Source organism: Branchiostoma floridae, chromosome 16 (assembly GCF_000003815.2).
Source record: "Branchiostoma floridae strain S238N-H82 chromosome 16, Bfl_VNyyK, whole genome shotgun sequence".
Taxonomy (NCBI): domain Eukaryota; kingdom Metazoa; phylum Chordata; class Leptocardii; order Amphioxiformes; family Branchiostomatidae; genus Branchiostoma; species Branchiostoma floridae.
Genome location: NC_049994.1, coordinates 7,079,436 through 7,098,656, shown reverse-complemented (window position 1 = coordinate 7,098,656; position 19,221 = coordinate 7,079,436). Strand labels below are relative to the sequence as shown.

The window sequence follows — 19,221 nt, the reverse complement described above, 5'->3', positions numbered from 1 at the left end:
TTTATCATGTCATATCTGTCAGTAATTGTTGTATGGATAAAACACACACTTATAATAAGAACTTATATCATAATTTTAACATTGAACTTCAGCGTATATAATGTTTTAACAAATCAGGTGATATTGGATATCGCCATCGGTACGATTTTAATGCAAACCCCAGGCTTTTGAAACACCGTACATTTATATATGAATGAATGAATGAATAAATGACTGAAGGAAGGAAGGAAGGAAGGAAGGAAGGAAGGAAGGAAGGAAGGAAGGAAGGAAGGAAGGAAGGAAGGAAGGAAGGAAGGAAGGAAGGAAGGAATTTTATTAACGTGCCATGCGTTAGAACGCCCAGCCCACGTGGGCTTATAAGACACATACAACATACAACAAGTATAAGTGGACATAGGATATTGTAACATAAGAGAACAGCAAGAACATAATCGATAACTATTAAACAAATTAGATAATAGACCAGAAATCATATCATAATCACATAAATCCAAACCAATAAACCAAGATTTCGCAGAGCTGAACAGAGCAGAATATATAGTATTACAGAAAATAATGAAAACAGAATAACACAATAAAAGTTGCATATATTGTTGCTATGTACAAAGTTGTGCATACTTTTTATCGTAACATAACGACTGTTACGTTTTTGCTGTCCCGTTTTTCTGTTATTGTAAATAGGGGCTTTACAACTATCGACTGGAGCTACTTCTCGTCGCTAGGTGTCGTATCGCGGTGAAAACATAATCTCAAACGCGGTTATGTCTGTACCCCCCTCATTCTGGTAGCCCCATTGAGTTATCAAAGCCCTGCTGATGGTAGCAGACGGGTCAAAGAAACGTGTAATAATAATGTAAGCTTGCTTAGGGCGAGGTCACATAGGTAGCGTCATCGTCGTACCATTTTCATGCCAAAGGATTTTCAAGCAGGACATGACAGAACCAAATATCGATCATATGGATCCAAAACAGCATTTTGTGTACAAAGACAGTTGGATTTTGCATGCAGGAGACCTACATTATTGTCCTCCAAAATGCCCGAAGTTAGCGATCTAACGACGATCGCAGAACCTATGTGACTACGCCCTTACGCACAAGAACTTCAATATTCAATAATCTACGAAGCTAATGAAACTACATGCATTTACGAAATTCAATACCTTGTGTCTTCTATAGAGACACTACAGTTTACATGTTCACTACTCCTCAAGACAGACCATAGAGTCGTCATGAAGAACTACTTGTCGTGATCTTGAGTAGGACGGGTCGCGGGTGGGAACCCGAACTATGTCGGCTGCGAAGGCAGTCAGGTGGTCGCACAGGCAGATTGTCTCCTTCCGGGAGGTCTTTGAGCTGACCTGTATGGAAACCGTAGTCAGTGCTGTTATTGTATATTGTACTGTTACCAGGGCTAGCTCTTGATAATAGCCTCCGGCTAGTTGGGTAGCCCTGGCTGTATTTCTCACTATACAGCCGAATAAATATAAAATCAAATCAAATCCACCGTAGTCAGTGAATGTTCTACAACTTCTTACACGTACTTTAGATATAGTGTAAATGTTGTTGAGAAACACTTTGAGGACGAGTATCTAATACAACCTACTGTAGGTAATACTGTCAACAACATCGTGAAGGGTTACGATAAAGGTACAAAACATCAACTGCATTTTACCGATACAGCAACTACTGGCTTGGAAATCTAAATGACATGAGAATACGCAATATAATATAGTTAAATACAATATGGTACATGTAAAAACGATGCCAAAGTTTCCCACCTTGCAGCCGTCTCCCTTCCAAGCGTTGTCCTCTGTATCCCAGTACCTGCAGCCTATCCTGACGATATCCGCTGAGTACTTGCACGTCTGTGACAGGCACTCTGGAAATGATAACAGATAGCTTCAGCTGTAAGCTTCAGCTAGACTTTAGGAAAGTCCTTGACTTCTCGGTCTTCGTTCATGTTTAACATTCTGTATAATTGATTCGTTTTGCGGTACATAGAAACTACAATGAAGATAGCAATAAGAATTAATCAACGATTGATGATGATGATGATGACGACGTATAAGCCCCTTTGACAGACCAACTTATAACGTAAATATCTTACTAGTAGAATCTACCGTTTTGGAATGTTCATGAATAGATATAAGTATAATGATTAAAAATTGATTGTACCTTCAATCAGAAGGCCGAGCGTGTACTGCCCGCTTCCATTGTTGACCTTCCCGACAGGAAGTACGATGAAGGCAGTAAAAGTCTCATTGCCCTCATACCCGGTTATGTCGAAGTCTTCCCACGAAAGAACCGTCCTGCAAATCAAACGGATAAAAGATCATCAAGAGTAGACATACTCTAATGCCAGATTCGCCTCTATGTATACGTACATGTATCAAGTAATGACCCCGGCGTATCGTACTACATTCTGTCCTTCTCGGTCCATTAGCCGCCATCCAATCACATACCCCTGCCCCTCCCGATGTTCAATAGAGGGAAAGTTACCAGCCAATCACGTTGCCCCATTTTCGCAGGCTGTAACGTGATTGGTTGATGGCGGTTAGCCAGCGTTGATGTTACAAAAAGGACGAAAACTAATTGCCTGATACCAATACAAACTGTGGACCTGGCAGAACCGTTAAATGGTTCGCATTTCCATTGGCAACAGAAGGATGTTTGTGGTTTGTACTCATTGCCTTAGTACCTGAAATCGTGGACTGTGTCGTTAGGATCGCCACCAAGCTTCCCGTACACCTTAGCTTCTCTGATGAATCCGGCGGTCCGTACCGTCAGGGTGACCCCGTATGTGGCGTTCTCCAGGGCCTGGAAGTCTCGGAACGCCATGGTGTCGTTATCGTAGTGTTTGTAGTTCACGAGATGCCCGACCCGGAACATCTCTGGCCGGTTCTGAAGGACGATGGTAATGGCTTCAGACAGACCCTGTGGAAGACAGAAAGAATGGCATGAGAAACGATAGTTAAATCTAGATGTCAAAGGGTTGATTTCAACCAATATCTAAAGCTAATGAAAGATGATAAGTGTTTATTGTTGAGCTAATAGAGCTAACGCGCCTGTTAAATGATTACTTTCAGTTACTAACGATCACGAAACAATACAAACTCTGACATACGTTGACATACTTAACTAACACCAGATACCATCTATTAGTAAGTGTAAGTTGGTTGAAATATAGTTATCTTTGATGGCAACCAGATGCCAACATATTTTATCATGAAAGTTTATAATGAAAATTTATTTCAAATTCCTGCCCGTGGGCTAATTGCAGGTAATATTTATGGGGATAAACAGTGTATAATTATTATACTATATTATAGGAGACCCAACCGCCGTCGTGTGTCCGACATGCGGACGAATATGCGCCTCGGCCTTCGGGTTACGGTCGCACCAGACACGCCATTGAAGTCATCATCGAAGTGACGATGGACATCCAACAACAATACTATAGCATGTGTCTACTGTAGTATATAAGCTAACTCTAGAATATGAGTTATTGGGTTCGACTTCTTATTCAGAGACAGTAGATGACGTACGAGTGATCCCACCTTTTCTGTAACGTTTGTTTTTTTGTGATGTTAGGGGAGAATTGTTTTCTTTTGGTTAGTGATACAGAAAAAAAGCTACAAGACTACACTAAAAATACACTAACGTTAACAGGGATTTCGTTTCCGTTTGCGTCTCCCAGAGTGACGTCCACGACAGACGACTTGATGTCCCCTGCAGATCTGTCCCAGATGTAAGGGTTGTCATTGAAGCCTGTGATCTGGAAAGAAAATTTTAGGAGACACTCAGGCAACATGACGACATTGGACTTGACATAAAGATGAAAATAGGCATACAGCATCAGTCAGAGCTTTTATCCATAACACTGTAATAACAATCATCACTGTAGCAGCAACGTAAAACGATGTAACAGCACAGACAACACTAGAACAACAATAAAAAGCTTTACACACACTAGTGCCACTGAATCGTAACAAGATGTGCACTATGAAAAGAATGGAACGAATAAGCCCTTTTGCACATTCGAAAACGCATGTGCAGGAGACAGGGTGTCAGAGGTGAAGGCCCCTCACTGTAAATATTCCGCCATTTTGCTGGCGCCATTATCGTCTGGGCAAATAGAAACAATTGTCAAGACGAGGCTGTTTACGTCTCAGGGGCTTTTACTCTTGACATATTACCCAGACTTTCTGTCGCCTGCACATGCGTACTTAAATATGCGAAAGTGCTTATACCTTCCACCCGACGTCTGAAGAAGAAGAAGAGGTGAAGGGTAGCAATGCGTCATCTGTGGGAAAGTCCACTTTGCCCGCAGGGAGGGACAGGGTTTCTTCACCAAGCTCTGACTTCGACTCCTTGTCTAACACAAGCTGCATGGTCTTGGTTCCTATGGTAGAGGGGGATTCCGGAACTTCGGTACTGGACATCAGAGCATTGGCGATGTTATCAACCTGTCCCATTAGTGTAGAGACGGATTCCTTTTTCTGAAGCAAGAAAAAAAAATGGTTAGACGGGGGGTGCCACAAGCTGTCCGGCACATTTTATTCGTTGATCGATTACACAGAGTCACGTGCGCACTTGTATATGCCAAGATAAGTGAGCCGTTTTAGACATTGAAGGTGCTTTAGCTGCATAACCAGATACATTACATCTATTCCCGATTGTTTGTTTCTACAGAATAGTACATTTTTAAGAGAAACGAATTGGGATCATTCGCTTGCGTTACGTGATTCATTAGACTGTAATCCCATTTCTTTAATTTCATCTATCAACATTAAGATACGCAGATTGCAATATGATACGTATGGCAACATGAGTAGCATATACTGTTCACAAGGTCAACGTCTCCAGACTACAGTTAAAACAACGATACAAAATGTGCGAATAGTATCTAATAGATCAATAGATTTTATAAAATGGCAACAACGATAAAAGAACAGTTATAACAAAATAGCGAAATACTATCATTCTCTACATCTATATCTTAGACACAAAAAAATAGCAAAATAATTTAAATTCAATACGCACGAGTTTCCATTGTTCTCCCTGCTTTTCGAGTCGCTCTTTCTCCAGTTTCTCCTTGTACGTCTTCCGCTTTCTTGGTGGCAGAAGGTGGGATTCGTCCTTCGGCACTTCCATTCCTTGGACATCGTCGTCCACAAGTGTTGAAACGGTGTCAACAATTGCTGTACAGATGATTCAAAGTCGTAATGATGCGTATGTTGCTTTCTATTACATGCATTCAATCCAGTAATGCATTCCCCAACATTTCCATCTTGTATGTGATCCCAAATACCATGCTTAAAAGTGACTTTCAAGCCTTGTTAGGCTTTAAACGTTGGTAGTATACAAAAGCAACTGTTACAGCAATATCATAGTATGTACAAACGACACAAGATAGAAAAACAGGAAGTTTCGCTGCAGTACCAATGTCATACACAAGGGGACCAAAACTTACATTGATCTTCGTCTTTCATACACCTAGTTACATATATACTTGACAACATCACAATTCATACAGAAGTTCTTACTTTTTGTCGACTGCAACTACATGGGAAATACATATATACACACACACAGACACAGACACATACACACACATACACGCACACAAACACACACACACAAACACACACAAACACGCTTACGAAACTATACCTCCATTTTTCATGGAGGTAACAAGAGCGCCATATCATAACAGTACCTGTTGCAGCAGGACTCAGGTCTTTAAACCGCACTCCCTTGTCTGAGAATGTCCTCAAGCATTTCGTCAGTTTCTCTACAATATAACCCCCAGTTACCTGCAGGGAATAAATGAGAGCAAAGTTAAACCTGCCGTTTTGTAATGAGGAAAAATCGTAATGCAATGCGGAATGCGGTTCACCATCAACACTGCTGAGTTTTTCAGTGAATCATATTGACGTGGACCAACTCGACTTATGTCTTGATTTTAATTCTAATCAAATAAAATGTGAATAGTTTTGATGCCACACAGGCTCAACGTTAGACAGAGCATATGGATACCGTATATGTGGTGATTTGGAGCTTATAAACAAATAAGCCAGGGCAATGATATCATTACTATTGGTAAAAACTCTTTTCGATAGACGTCACGATGAAGATAAGAAATTATTATTAAAAAAACAATCAATACAACCTAAAAGTAGTCCACGCTGTCTACAAGCTACTGTAAATGCAATAAGTTCGCGGGGATTTAATTTCACGGTAGCGGGGAAAAGGTCTTTTCGCTGTGGTTTTATGTTCGCGGTAACACCGTAGACTGCAGTTAAATACCACAATAGAAAGATGTCCGCGGTGGATTTAACTTTCTTATTCTTATCTCAAAAACAATACAACTTAAAAGTAGTCCACGCTGTCTACAATCTTCTGTAAATGCATTTAAGTTCGTGGGGATTCAATTTCGCGGTAGCGGGGAAAAGGACTTTTCGCGGTGGCTTTAAGTTTGCGGTAATACCGTAGACTGCAGTCAAATACCACAATAGAAAAATGTTCGCGGTGGATTTAAGCTCGCGGTGAAGTGGTCACCGCGAAAACCACGAACATTAATCCACCGCGAACAGTTCTGCATTTACAGTATTTGGCTACTATAGAGACCCTAAACGACTTGTCCATTGGTCGGTTCGGACGCAAGAAACAGCAGAAACCAAGGCCAAAGTACTCTTTTCAGCACACCAATGGCTATGAATATGAACATCAACATAACATATCGGGACCTACGAGACCCTGTAAATGACTTACTTGTTCGTCCAGATCGAGCCGATTTGATGACTTGAGGAGAAGGTCAGTTGCTGTGGCCAATACTTCAACCTGTTCCGCATCCTCAATGACTGATGACATGTTATACACCATCTCCAACGCCTTTGGTAGCTTCATTTTCTGTTGGATAAAAAAATGATTGATTCATTCAGACGTTTCCGTTGATATGATCGAACGATTATTTGAAATTTACAGCTACTATGTGAATCATACGAATGAGAGCATTTACTTTGGGTTACGCGTATATGTCTGCTTTATGTGTCATAGCGTCTATATATTAAAGAATCAAATTCAAATTCCATTTCTCTCGCTTTTAAGGTGGTGCATCACTGCATTTGAGGCACCGGTGCGGCACTGCGGGGTTTGAAAGATTACTCAAATAATTTCAAAGGTAAAGAAGGAATTTTCTTACGTTTTGTGTATTTTGTTGTCATCCTGTTAGGCATTACGTAATATCTTAATTGTATGGTATCTCACTTGCTTCATTGAGATACCATTTAAATGTGGAAAAGATGTGCTGTTGGTGATAATTTTACTATCACTACCAGTCTGTTCTGTAGCATACCTCACACTGATCTGTTTCAGCCTCGTCATCACAGTTCTCCTGCTCTCCCTGGGCGCTGAGATACCCCATCAAGTCGCCAGGCGTCACTCCATCACGAACCAAAGCCGACATCCTCCGCAGGGCGTCTTTGGATTTGTCCACGTCGGCGGTAGTAGTCTCAACCTATTGAAGAAAAATGTAGCTCATTTCTGAAAGAACTCATCAATTTAAGTTGGTAGAATATGCGTCAGTCACACTTTTAAAGGCATATGCACATGTCTCGAAATTTTCGAGGTCTTCATAGCACATCTTGTTCACGGAGTGACCCAGTTTGCGAGAGCACGAGACTATGTCATATAATACGTAATAAAGTTTATGACTGACGAGCCTCTTAAACGATCATCAACTTCAGTCCTGTAACTTAGTTAACTAAATGCGTCAATTGTAATCACCAATTAGACGTATGAGACTCAGGCCTATATATTGTTTTGTATTTCTCGTCTGTAAACCAGTTACAGTTCACTCAAGGAAAACCAAAATGGCGCGAGAGAGTTTGCTTCGGAATAGCAACCTCTATAAGTTCTAAAGTTCTGTATTGTGTTATCATACCACATGCATAACTCGACGAAATTAAATTAAAGACATACAATACAGCTTCCAAAGAAATTGTAACTGTAAATTGTAGCATCGAGTACACTCACAGTTTCCTTCGCTTTAGTCGACGCCGTTGTGCTTGATAAGGTAGTCGTCGGAGTGTTGGTTGAGCCAAGACCTTAAAGTTGCATATATACAAAATCAACGTTGAGACATTTCTACGAAGTGTTCGATAGATAAAAACGTTTCCGGTATAATGCAAGCATGCTATATCATCCGTTAGGTGATGTTAATTTGTTTATATGGATGACATCCGCGCGCGCATCCATTTTTGGCCGTTTCCAAAAATAAAAAAAATAAAAAGTTATCAACCATACAGTAAATCGTACAAAGTAGCTACAAAATAAGCAAAGATATGCTGTGGATAGCAAAATCAACTATCGTATGATAATGTCATGTAATACGTATGATAATGTCATGAAACATTCCAAGGTCAAAGAAAGAACAAAACTGAAGAAGAAGCCATTGTTCGGTATGGTATATTTTGTGAGTTCAGTCATTAGTTTAACCTTCCTGACCACTTAGATTTCGCAACTTTTTTTGGATCAAACATTTTTTATTCGCGCGGTCGCATCAAATTTGGAGTTCCCAGAGGATTTTATCCATATAATTTAATCAACATGGCCTTATATTTAACATTCTGTATACTATACTTTTCTGGATTTTAAATTTCAACCATCTTTGCGTACATTAAGCATATTGCAAAAGAAACAAATTAACGCAGTACGTTTTTTACATAGAATGTAACATACCACCAAGCTTAAATCCTTCATGTTTAGTTGTTGGTCCATTGTCGACTATCTCTTGAAATACGTCCCCTTCTGTAGTGGTATGTTTAATCCAGTGGGAGGTTGACTGTACTGCTGATGACTGAGTGCTTGTAATTGGGAAGATAGGGAAAGTTGTTTCCTCCTTTAGGGTATGGGTTGTTGTCTTCAAGGAGGTTGTTGTCTTTGGGGTTGTCGTAGTACATACCTCTGTGAATAGCAATGATCATGAGTAGTTAAGTAGAAGGGGTGCCCGATAGGAATGTTTTCCGAAAATAAAAAATAAAAGTGTTAATCTAGGAATATGGACAAACTATTCCAATGACCATTTTTTAAGCTCTGTGTGTTTTGCCATTTATATCATACGTTTTGGTCAAGAAAGCTGTCTGGTTTGGAAATGTGACCGAAGCATTACCTTTGCACGCCTTCCCGCTTCCTATGAATCCTTCGGCGCAAATGCAGGCGAACGATCCCATGGTGTTGTAGCAGAAGGCGTTCTGGTCGCATGGGTACTCACTGGCAGCGCACTCATCTATGTCTACAAGCAATGCAGATACTCAGTGAATAGCTTCATTAGGTTAGTAAAATCACTGTTGAACTAGAGTTCATCGAACACATCCCTTCGCCAAATAATCATGCCTCCCTTCGCCAAATAATCATGCCTTTATTAATACTTTAAGGTCTTTTTCATGTATTACTAAATATTACCTACCCCAATAGCAAATGACTGCATGAACTTGTGTTCCTCACAAACCCACAAATGCTACCAAAGATAACCTTCTTGGCCAACTAGTGACAATGGAATTATGTACACTGTTGTGATACTTTCTAGCGCAAATTTCATAGTGCTTTGTTAAAATCATGTAGTCTCTACCAGACTCCAGCCTGGCCTAATAGTATTGATGATAGGGGGCATTGGACTGTGACCAAAGATGACCTCAGTGGTAGCATCCCTGGTCAATCAGAATTTCATGCTTGTCAAGAGGATTTTCACAGTGTTAGGGCGTCCAGGTCACAAGGCTTCTCAGGCAAAACATCTGGCAAACAGCTGTGTCCTTAAATATAGGTCAAAATGAGATGCATCTGTATATAGAAAACACTGTTTATTTCTGTTAATTGGATAACTTTCCCTAAGTAATTATATCAAATAGATGTTGATAATCAACCAAAGTACCTAGCTACCAAAAACAAAAAATATCCATCAATCTCCTCTGCAGTTATCCTTCTTAAAAGCTACAAACTATAAGACCCACTGCAGTTTCAAACAAGCTGCTAGGGGGCCCAAAATTAGACCATTGACTCCTAGTACCAACAGCTATCCACCATTAAAAAATCATGAACCTGGCACTTCTGGAAAATTTAGGCGCAAACTTTGATGCTCACTTGCAGTACCAAAACAAGTCGCCAGGAGGCCCATTATCGAACTTGACCTTCCTTTCTGTGTCCCTTACCTATCAACCAAATATCATTAGCATCCATCAAGAACATCTCGAGTTATCTTGCATACAGACAAACGCACTTACATACAAAGTCAGCTACAGCACCATAGGTAAAAGGTAGCTAAACCATTCTTGCACATGACAATCCTTTCCACAACCGCTAAACACCTGCCAAATATCGTGGAAATCGCCCAGCTACATTTTGACTTATGCTTCCCGAAAAAACACCAAAAAATACCAAGCTCGCTAATGTACCGTAGGAAAACGCCAGGTAACCCATTTTCGAACTAGGCATGCCTTTCAACAACCGCTACACACCTGCAAACAATAAAAAAGTTCCATCCACAATTTCTCGAGTTATATCCTGTTGACCTACATACAGACCCAAGTCAGGCAAAAACATAATCTTCTTGGCGAAGCTAATAAATGTACACAAACAGTACACAACCTGGCTACAAAACTTTGTAATGTATGCTAGATCTTACCTCGGCATCCACCAGGCATCATGGTAAAACCATGGTTGCAGGTACACTCGAAGAACCCGATGGAGTTATTACAGACCGCGTTGTGTCCGCAGATACCCCAGGACTCAATACACTCGTCCACATCTGAGAAATATCAAAAGGCACGAATCATTTCTGTTTCGAAAACTTCAAACATAAATGGATGAAACAAGCAGTGTACACCCTACTTGTAATCAATAAAGAATGAAAAGCATCCTCATGAAGACTTTATATTAGATCATTTGTTTAGCTTTAAAGTTAGGTATGAAATAAGCTAAATCCTTGCACCACTGGGCTATGTTAATGAGTCAGTGACGTCACTGCTATGATGACTATGTTAGGTACATCATGTGGATATGTAGACCTATTTGGTTTCTTTCTGTTCCTTCCACCATGGCTGTTGTCGGGTGAGCCTAACGGGTATAAAACGCGTCTTCCAATCAAGTTGCATCGGCTTCTAGGATTCATTCATCTTTGTCGTCACTGGTTTCTCAGTGCGGAATATTTGTCGTCATTGTTTTTCCAGTGCGGAAGGTACTCTCAGCACTCGGTTTCCAGTGCTGAAGTCGTCTATCCACTTGACACCCATTGCGGACGTACGTTAAACTTACGCACTAGACATCTAGTGCGTAAAACACCTTCCGCACTGGACACCGAGTGCTGAGAGAGGAACTCGTGGGTTCGGTAGTTTTGCATCGCGCATCCTTTGGTCAATGTTGGCGTTAAACTTAAATGACCGTACGTACCTGTACAGCTGTGGCCGTCTGAAGTCAATGCGTACCCATCGGCACAGGAACAACGGTACGACCCGGCAGTGTTGATGCAGGTGTGATCACAGCCTCCATTTTCAGAAGAGCATTCGTCGATATCTTTATCAACGAGAATGAACAAAATTAAGAGTTCGGAGACCTCACACCTCCGTAAAATACTTCAATTATGCAAAATACTTGTACATTTACAAAATCTGTTCAAGGTTATGTGCAGCTTGATCACTTGATCAAAGCATCGTCATTTCTATTTGCAGTATTTTGTTATCGAGCGTAGTCTGCCCACTGGACATATACAAACGTACAGTAAACAGGATCAGTAAAGATATGAAAATGTGCCTACCATCACATGAGAACCCGTTTGGATTCTCTAGATATCCTGCAGTGCAGGCACAGGAAAAACTCCCCCGGGAATTGTGACAAATCTGCTCACAGCCGTTGTTTTCCATCCAACACTCGTTAATGTCTGAAAGGGAATATATCAACACTCGTTAATGTCTGAAAGGGAATATATCATAACGCAATGAATCTCGCTGATAATGTCAGATTCTGTTCTGCAATAGGACGTTGTCACATTATGATGCTGTCATTATGTAAAATAGGTAATATTGAAGCAGATCCCACGGTAGCATAAAATAGTATCAAAAGCTGGCAGAGGAATGAAGCCGGCCTAGGAGTTTGAATGACTTCCGGAGGACCCTAAACTCCTTTGCCAGCTTTTGATATTATCTTATACTACCGTAGGATCTGCTTGGAGATTATAGAATAACATACATTCTAGTAGATGTTAGCACTTGTACAAGTCTGGCTGTTGGTGAATATTTCACTGTAAGCTGTATCTTTCGTGTTTGATACCCATCTCTTTACATGTTACCCCTGCGTTTTGATACCAAGCCAAAGTTTAATGGCAAATACGTATACATGTTAGCAAGCAAGTACTGAGTTCTACAAACAAGCAAGAACTTTTGGGTTCACTCTTACCATGGCAGTCGGCACCGTTGAAGTCTAAGTAGTAACCTCTGTTACAGGAACAACTGAAGCTGCTGATGAGGTTTGTGCAGATTTGCTGACAGCCTCCGTTTGCATCTGCACACTCGTCAACATCTAGGTGCGCACATGTTAGACATTAATGTCGTCATTTTCTTTCATTCTCTGTGTATTTTGGAATTTAAAATTAGTAGGTGGCTCTAAATTACAACATTTTAACAATATCACAGTTTGAAACCACAGAGATGAATAAAATAAATATACAGGTTTTAAAAACAATGGATGTAGGTTACCCCACGGACCCCAAAGGTATAATAGTGCTATAAAACATAAGGTAAAAAAGCTTCAAACAATATTAGCAGTAAAAGAACTGGCTCTACCATCACACGCAGAGCCGTCATTGCTCAGGCTGTAACCGTTGCCACAGGAGCAGTAGAAACTTCCGATGGCGTTGGTACAGTTGTGGTCACATCCGCCGTTTGTAGAATTACATTCATCGACATCTGATAGAACAAATATATCACTTAAGCACAAAATTAAACACTGCCTTTCTGCCGTTTCATTTCCAAAGAAAAAAGCACATCTATATCAAACTTCGATTACTATTTCAAAGTAATTAACATGCAAGAAATTTTGTAGAAAAGCAACAAAAGATGACATCTCCTTCACGGTAATACTTTACAGCGCATGCATGTTCTTTAACCTGTGACTTATTGACAAATTAAATGACGTACACAATGTCAATACCTTATGCAAAGTATGAACAGAGAAATCTTCAGAAAGACAGCATCTTGCAAGCTATCTAAACTAGTCATTAATTAGTTAAAAAAACACGCGATGAGATGATACTACCGTCACAACCGGCCCCGTCAGCGTTCAGGTGGTAGCCAACACCACATTCACAACGGTAACGTCCAAAAATGTTGACGCAATTTTGGTTGCAGCCCCCATTGTTCGTGTCACACTCATTCACGTCTGGAAAACAAGTAAATAATGTGAATGATGTTCGAAAAACAAGTAAACAGTCTGAGTGGCATACACACACTTTCTTTAGAGAATGTAAGAGTTTAATCTTCGTAGTTAAAATTTCCATTCTGTTGGTACTATAAGGTTTATAGATAAATTCTTATATGATGACCAAGGTGTGCAAGAAGTCCATCAACAAATGAAATATGCACAATTTTACCACCTTCTTTGGCATTTAATCAATTTCTTGACTTTCTTGATTTTTAGTCAAATACCTTACTAAATCTTACTTAACAAATTGATGATAAATCGTAATTGGTTGATTGATTGATTGCTTACCACTGCATGTATGGAGGTCAGAGTTCAAGATGAATCCGGTGTAACAGGAACAGTCGTAACTGCCGACAGCGTTCGTACAAGTCTGGCTACATCTGCCATTGGTTATTGAGCACTCGTCTATGTCTTTTATAAAGGACATGGAAAACGTATAAGAATATCCGTGTATCGATAGTCTCAAAATATGCAATACACATATACATATGACAGAATATTGCATTGTTTTAATTTCTTCAGAAAAACATCAGAGAGATTTAAAAAAAGACAATATTTTTTTTTATAATCTTTGTTTATTCAGTTTTTTAAACATGGTATGGCAGATTACAACGAGGCACATGAGGTACCACAAAATCATACCATAAAAATCTGAGACATTATCGTTTAAAAAATCTAGAATAAGTCAATATTCATCATAAACTAAAAACCATAATTTCTCAAATATTTACCAAGAACAGAATCGATATTTCATCCACTTGCCCCTGTGTTTATGTAGTTAGCCTTAAGCAGTTTTGAAAAAAAAGATTTGAAGGCTGAAAAATCTTACCATCACAGGCAAATCCATCGCTGTTCAAGAGGAATCCAACACCACACTGGCAGTGAAAGCTTGCAACTGTGTTGACGCAGGACTGGTCACACCCACCGTTTGCGACTGAGCATTCATCGACGTCTGTAGTGTAAAATCACAATATGTTATAGACAAAAAGTGATTTAACCCATACATGTTCGCCGTATCTGTTCATATAGCTTATATAGATCGATAGAGAGAGAGAGAGAGAGAGAGAGGGACAGAGAGAAATAGAGAGAGAGTACACCGTGTTGTAGTTTTTTTTCTCATGTCATACCCACTCGAGAAAAAAAAACGTTTTCATAAAAATGCATAAGAAGTTGAGAAAATGTGGTGTCATTGAACATCGATTGGTGTCATTGTCACCGATTTATGTTATAGAAGCCCGTGTGTGTATGATACAACTTAGTACCCATGTGATACAGAAAATTATCACCCGTTTTGGAACACCTGTATCGAACGATATTGCGGCCCAGGTATGACATAATTTATCGTATATACACGATAGTTATCACTGAACGAAGCTTATTTTCATTAAGCACATGGCATGTATATTAAAGCCTTACCGTCACATGAATGTTCATCTCCGTTTAGGGCATAGCCAGTGTCACATGAGCATTGATAACTCCCTGCAGAGTTAGTGCATGTCTGGCCACAACCACCATTAGCACTCGCACACTCGTCGACGTCTGAAATATGACAAAATTCTATTTGATTTGATTCTTGTCGCACGAGTGAATGTACAGGTCAGGACTTGTTACTGCAAAATTTCCTGAAGACGCAAAGAGTGATTATATCTTAGTATAGCCGAAACCTTTACCTTTATTGCGTTACTTAAGGTGGTATGCCATTGCACTTGGGGCACCCGTGCGGCACTGCGGGGTTAAAAAGATTACTCAACGAATTTCAGAGATTATACGAGTTTTTTTTTTACGTTTTGTGATTTTATTGTCTTCTAAGTCATACGTTTACCTATTACGCAATATCTAAATTATGGAAGATCGGCGAAAATGACAAAACGATGCCGCAGTGAACGAACACCGCAGTGCCGTATCAGTGCCTCAAGTGCAGTGAGATACCACTTTACGTGTTCTTCTTCCATTCAACGCTGAGAGACGACGAACGATACCAGTGAAATGTGTTTCGTTTGTTAGATTATGCCTTCAAGCATCCTGCGCTTTAAGACCATATTTCGTGTAGTAACATATCACGTACAAATCATATTTTCTAGTGTTGAGTGCATCATATCATATTATTAATGTCCAAAAAGATATCTACATACCATCACACCCGAGGTTGTCGGCATTTAGGACGTATCCGGAGTTACATGAACACTGGAAGGTTCCAATGCTGTTCGAACACGTGTGACCACAGCCTCCATTCGCTGAAGCGCATTCGACGATGTCTTTTTGAGAGAGTACACAGTTAGGAATGATATAGCTTTAGTATATAAAAATATGACAAACATTAAGTGGAGACCATCAAAAGATAATCGACATAAAAAAGTAAATCAAAAGTAAATTAAAAGTATTGGAGGATATTGTCGAAACGTCTATTCCCGTCAAAACGATGATGTATAATATTAACATGAAGATGCAAAGATTTAACGGACATGCAGCCGCTTTCTCATTAATTGCCTTACTATCATTGGTTGAACTGCGTATTGTGATAGTCAGGATCGGTCTATTATTGAGCGCTGAATGGAAGACCGTTGACGTCGTTCAACTTTGAGATTCTCAACACTTACCGTTGCAAGACAGACTATCGATACTTAAACTATATCCGACTTGACAGGAACAGTGGAAGCTTCCGTCAGTGTTGGTACAGATCTGTTCACAGCCACCGTTGGATGTGGCACACTCGTCCACATCTGTTTAATTAATAGATAAAAAGAACATTGTATTAAATTTGGGGTTTGTTTTAGTTTTCGTTGTTTGGCTTGGGGTGATCTAATCATCATTGTAAAACATCATCATTGTTATTTTAATATCTATATGTATTCTGTATATTCAAACACAAGGCAAATGATCATGAATTCAATAAAAATAACAAAAACATAATACAATATACATTTGAGTAATGAATCAAAATATTGACTAAGATCGGGTACACTTTGCGCAGGCCGCGAACGACACCACAGGGAAAGCCTTCACGTGGAACCCCACTGGGAAGCGGAGAAGGAGGAGACCTACGAACACCTGGAGGCGCAAACTAGAGACTGATGTGAGGGCAACTGCCTACAAATGGGACCAGTTGGTACATGGTGGAGAAGGCCCATGACAGCACCAAATGGAGCCATGCATCCGTGGTCTCTGCCAAAGTATGTGCATCAGACCTTAGTAAGTAAGTAAGTAAGGTCATAGCATGAAAGTTCATCTAAATGACATTACGACAAACTATAATTTGATTAACCAACACTAGAGAAACTCTGTATTTCTTTGCGTGGGGTGATGAAGGAGGCTGTGCATGTGTACATTCGAGCTCACCGTCCAACACTGAACGGAGACGGGGGGCGACATAGGTTATCTGACACAGCTTGCTGCTGCAGTCATGTGGCTCTGACGTCACGTTCCGGAAGCTACAGTAGGTGGGTCCATTTTGGGAACAAGGCTGACAAAAATTTGAGTCGGTACCAACTGTCTCCAGTTATGGTTAAGGAAAGCTAAGTTTGTCATAAGTAATAGCCTGGTACGGTATCCAGCCGTATTATAGCTCCCGAGTCTCGTCCCGAGACTCTTCCCGAGACTCGGGAGCGATAGTACGGCTAGATACCAGGCTACACATGTAAGGACATATCTCACCTGGGCATGTCGGAGTCGGCGCAGTCCACGTGCCGTCACCTTGGCACATGGCACTAGAAGAACCGACTAGGTGATACCCCGACACGCACATGAAGGTCACCACGTTGTTGTAACTGTTGCCGCCGATCTTAGCACCGTTGGAGGGAGCCGCTTGTGCGGGACATTTCACTTCTGTAATAACAGTATGAACACACGATACGTAATCTGACGAAACAGGTATCATCCACGCATTCATTTTAGCACCAAAATCATACTTCTAGTGTATTTCAAGAGTACCGTTTTGAAGTAGATAGACGCAGCTAGTGACGACCAAACGATGGTGATGTGGTTTAAGGCAACAAATAAAAATGAATCTGACACGGTCGAAATTTTTTGACGTTTTAAAAAGCTAAAGGCCATCCGCCTTTCTTACTTGAAGCAATATATCTTATGTGAAACATAAAATGCATGTTTTGATTTTAAAGGTGTTCATACTTATGTTTTCTGCACCAGGAAAAACATATTGTTTTTGGTGGTAATTGTTGTTGTTCTTTTTTTCATCTGCTGTCAGAGCTTAGAACTACTGTGAACCAATCAGAGCTTGCATTAGCATATTAGTTGTACGGAAAATATTAAAAGAGTATTACCTGAACAGCAAACTGCAGTAGCAAAACCAGTATTGGTATTTTTGTTCACTCACACACAATACTAAAGGGAGAGCCCAACGGTATAGTATCGTCTGCGAGTAGCTTAAAAGCTATAGGGGAAACATTCTGCATTTTCTCGAAAATGCTGACTTTCTCGTTTCTTAACTATAGACTCCAGTGAATAGATAGGTGTATGAGTTACCGCGTACCGACACAAGCTGGTACGGGGCCGCTCCATGTCCGGTCCGCTTGGCACGTCAAACTGTCGGTATCACCTTCCAGGTCGTACCCAGGCAAACAGTGAAACGTCACCACATTCCGGTAGGCGTTGGAACCGATGACGAAGCCGTGAGCTATTGAAGACAGACTGGGACAGTGTATGGCTGAAAGAGTAAACAGATAAATACTCAGAAAAACCAACTCATCACATCAACTTTTAAACAGGCTAAATATGAATCTGTTTTACTTGTACTCGAACATATGTTTAAGTTTGAGCCATACTCCGTATGTATTATACTAGGTTTACCACTAAATAAAGAGACTTTTTCTACACAACCACTACTTTATTTTCACCGACCGTTACGGTGACCGTCTGTCACCTTCTTCAGGGCAGTTCCGACTGGTTCACATTGTACCGCAGCAATATGTGTCACTGCTTAAGCCCCCTTCACACGAGAGCACGAATGAGCCGGAATGCCGTCCGAACGAAATTCTTTTTCTATTCGTGGCAATTCCTCGCAATTCGCACTGTATTCTAAACATTCATTCTGCGTTCCAGATATTCGTCCCCGTTCTTTTGGCTGGCTCGAAAGTTTTTTACATGTCAAAAACTGTCGAGGTGCATTCGAAGTGTAAAAATATCGAATGGCATTCCAAGTGGATTCTAAGTGGATTCTAACGATTCTAACTGCAGTCTGACCGCATTCTTTGGCATTCCAAAATTATTCGTTCTTATACTATTATTAAACGTTCTTATCTCATTCGATTGAGAATCAAAACGGCAAGCCACTTCGAATCCTTCCCGAATGTGGCCAAAAGAATATCTCGAATGCAGTAAGAATTTCTAGAATACACTACGAATTCCCAGGAATAGAAAAGAATTTTCATTCTGACGACATTCTGGCTCATTCCTTCTCGTGTGAAGGGGATGTCAAGTCCATTTGGAATTCCCACTCGGAATGGCCCCGAATGTGTTACGAATTTTGCAAATACTTCATGCCGACTGGTTCTGCTTGATTCCTGCTGATTCGATTTCAGTGTGAAGGCCCTATTACAGATGCGGTCACAAACCTCACAAAAGTTATTTACATATATGCAGTGATTGGTTGAGATGTTGAATTGCGGTCCAAAACGTAACTGGGTGTGAAACATACATGACAGATGTAAATAGAATATATTTTAAAAAGATGAATTAATGATATCAACGTTAATAGCTGGTGCAGCAATTCTATCTTCTTTATCAGACTTTGATTGAG

At 40.3% G+C, this 19,221-nt stretch overlaps 2 protein-coding genes across 2 annotated transcripts in view; both read right to left on the bottom strand.

Moving 5' to 3' along the window:
• Positions 1–174: 174 nt before the first annotated feature.
• On the bottom strand, positions 175–2,927 carry LOC118403402. The gene is made up of 4 exons (XM_035802112.1): positions 2,698–2,927; positions 2,175–2,308; positions 1,778–1,878; positions 175–1,357 (listed from the first exon to the last, which is right to left on the bottom strand). Exons 1-4 carry the CDS (start codon positions 2,886–2,888, stop codon positions 1,199–1,201), a joined length of 585 nt encoding a protein of 194 aa, XP_035658005.1. The 5' UTR covers positions 2,889–2,927; the 3' UTR covers positions 175–1,198.
• A 712-nt stretch (positions 2,928–3,639) lies between these two features.
• Positions 3,640–19,221, bottom strand: part of LOC118403519 (sushi, von Willebrand factor type A, EGF and pentraxin domain-containing protein 1-like) — a 72,673-nt gene continuing 57,091 nt past the window's right edge. The window contains exons 38-59 of the mRNA XM_035802250.1: positions 17,956–18,129; positions 17,121–17,291; positions 16,067–16,189; positions 15,602–15,724; positions 14,886–15,008; positions 14,299–14,421; positions 13,758–13,880; positions 13,305–13,427; positions 12,833–12,955; positions 12,447–12,569; positions 11,809–11,931; positions 11,445–11,567; positions 10,681–10,803; positions 9,172–9,294; positions 8,742–8,966; positions 8,037–8,107; positions 7,357–7,518; positions 6,774–6,911; positions 5,719–5,815; positions 5,043–5,200; positions 4,250–4,498; positions 3,640–3,774 (exon numbers count right to left, since the gene is read on the bottom strand). Of these exons, the coding sequence (XP_035658143.1) occupies positions 3,640–3,774; positions 4,250–4,498; positions 5,043–5,200; positions 5,719–5,815; positions 6,774–6,911; positions 7,357–7,518; positions 8,037–8,107; positions 8,742–8,966; positions 9,172–9,294; positions 10,681–10,803; positions 11,445–11,567; positions 11,809–11,931; positions 12,447–12,569; positions 12,833–12,955; positions 13,305–13,427; positions 13,758–13,880; positions 14,299–14,421; positions 14,886–15,008; positions 15,602–15,724; positions 16,067–16,189; positions 17,121–17,291; positions 17,956–18,129 (3,056 nt within the window). The remainder of the gene's footprint in view (positions 3,775–4,249; positions 4,499–5,042; positions 5,201–5,718; positions 5,816–6,773; positions 6,912–7,356; positions 7,519–8,036; positions 8,108–8,741; positions 8,967–9,171; positions 9,295–10,680; positions 10,804–11,444; positions 11,568–11,808; positions 11,932–12,446; positions 12,570–12,832; positions 12,956–13,304; positions 13,428–13,757; positions 13,881–14,298; positions 14,422–14,885; positions 15,009–15,601; positions 15,725–16,066; positions 16,190–17,120; positions 17,292–17,955; positions 18,130–19,221) is intronic.

Excerpts from the sequence above, each read along its gene's own strand:
- LOC118403402 (XM_035802112.1), bottom strand. The coding sequence starts at position 2,888 with ATGTTCCGGGTCGGGCATCTCGTGAACTACAAACACTACGATAACGAC. Across the intron at positions 1,879-2,174 it reads GCTCGGCCTTCTGATTGAAG|AGTGCCTGTCACAGACGTGC; the intron begins GTACAATCAATT and ends TATCATTTCCAG. Across the intron at positions 1,358-1,777 it reads GGAAGGGAGACGGCTGCAAG|GTCAGCTCAAAGACCTCCCG; the intron begins GTGGGAAACTTT and ends GTTTCCATACAG.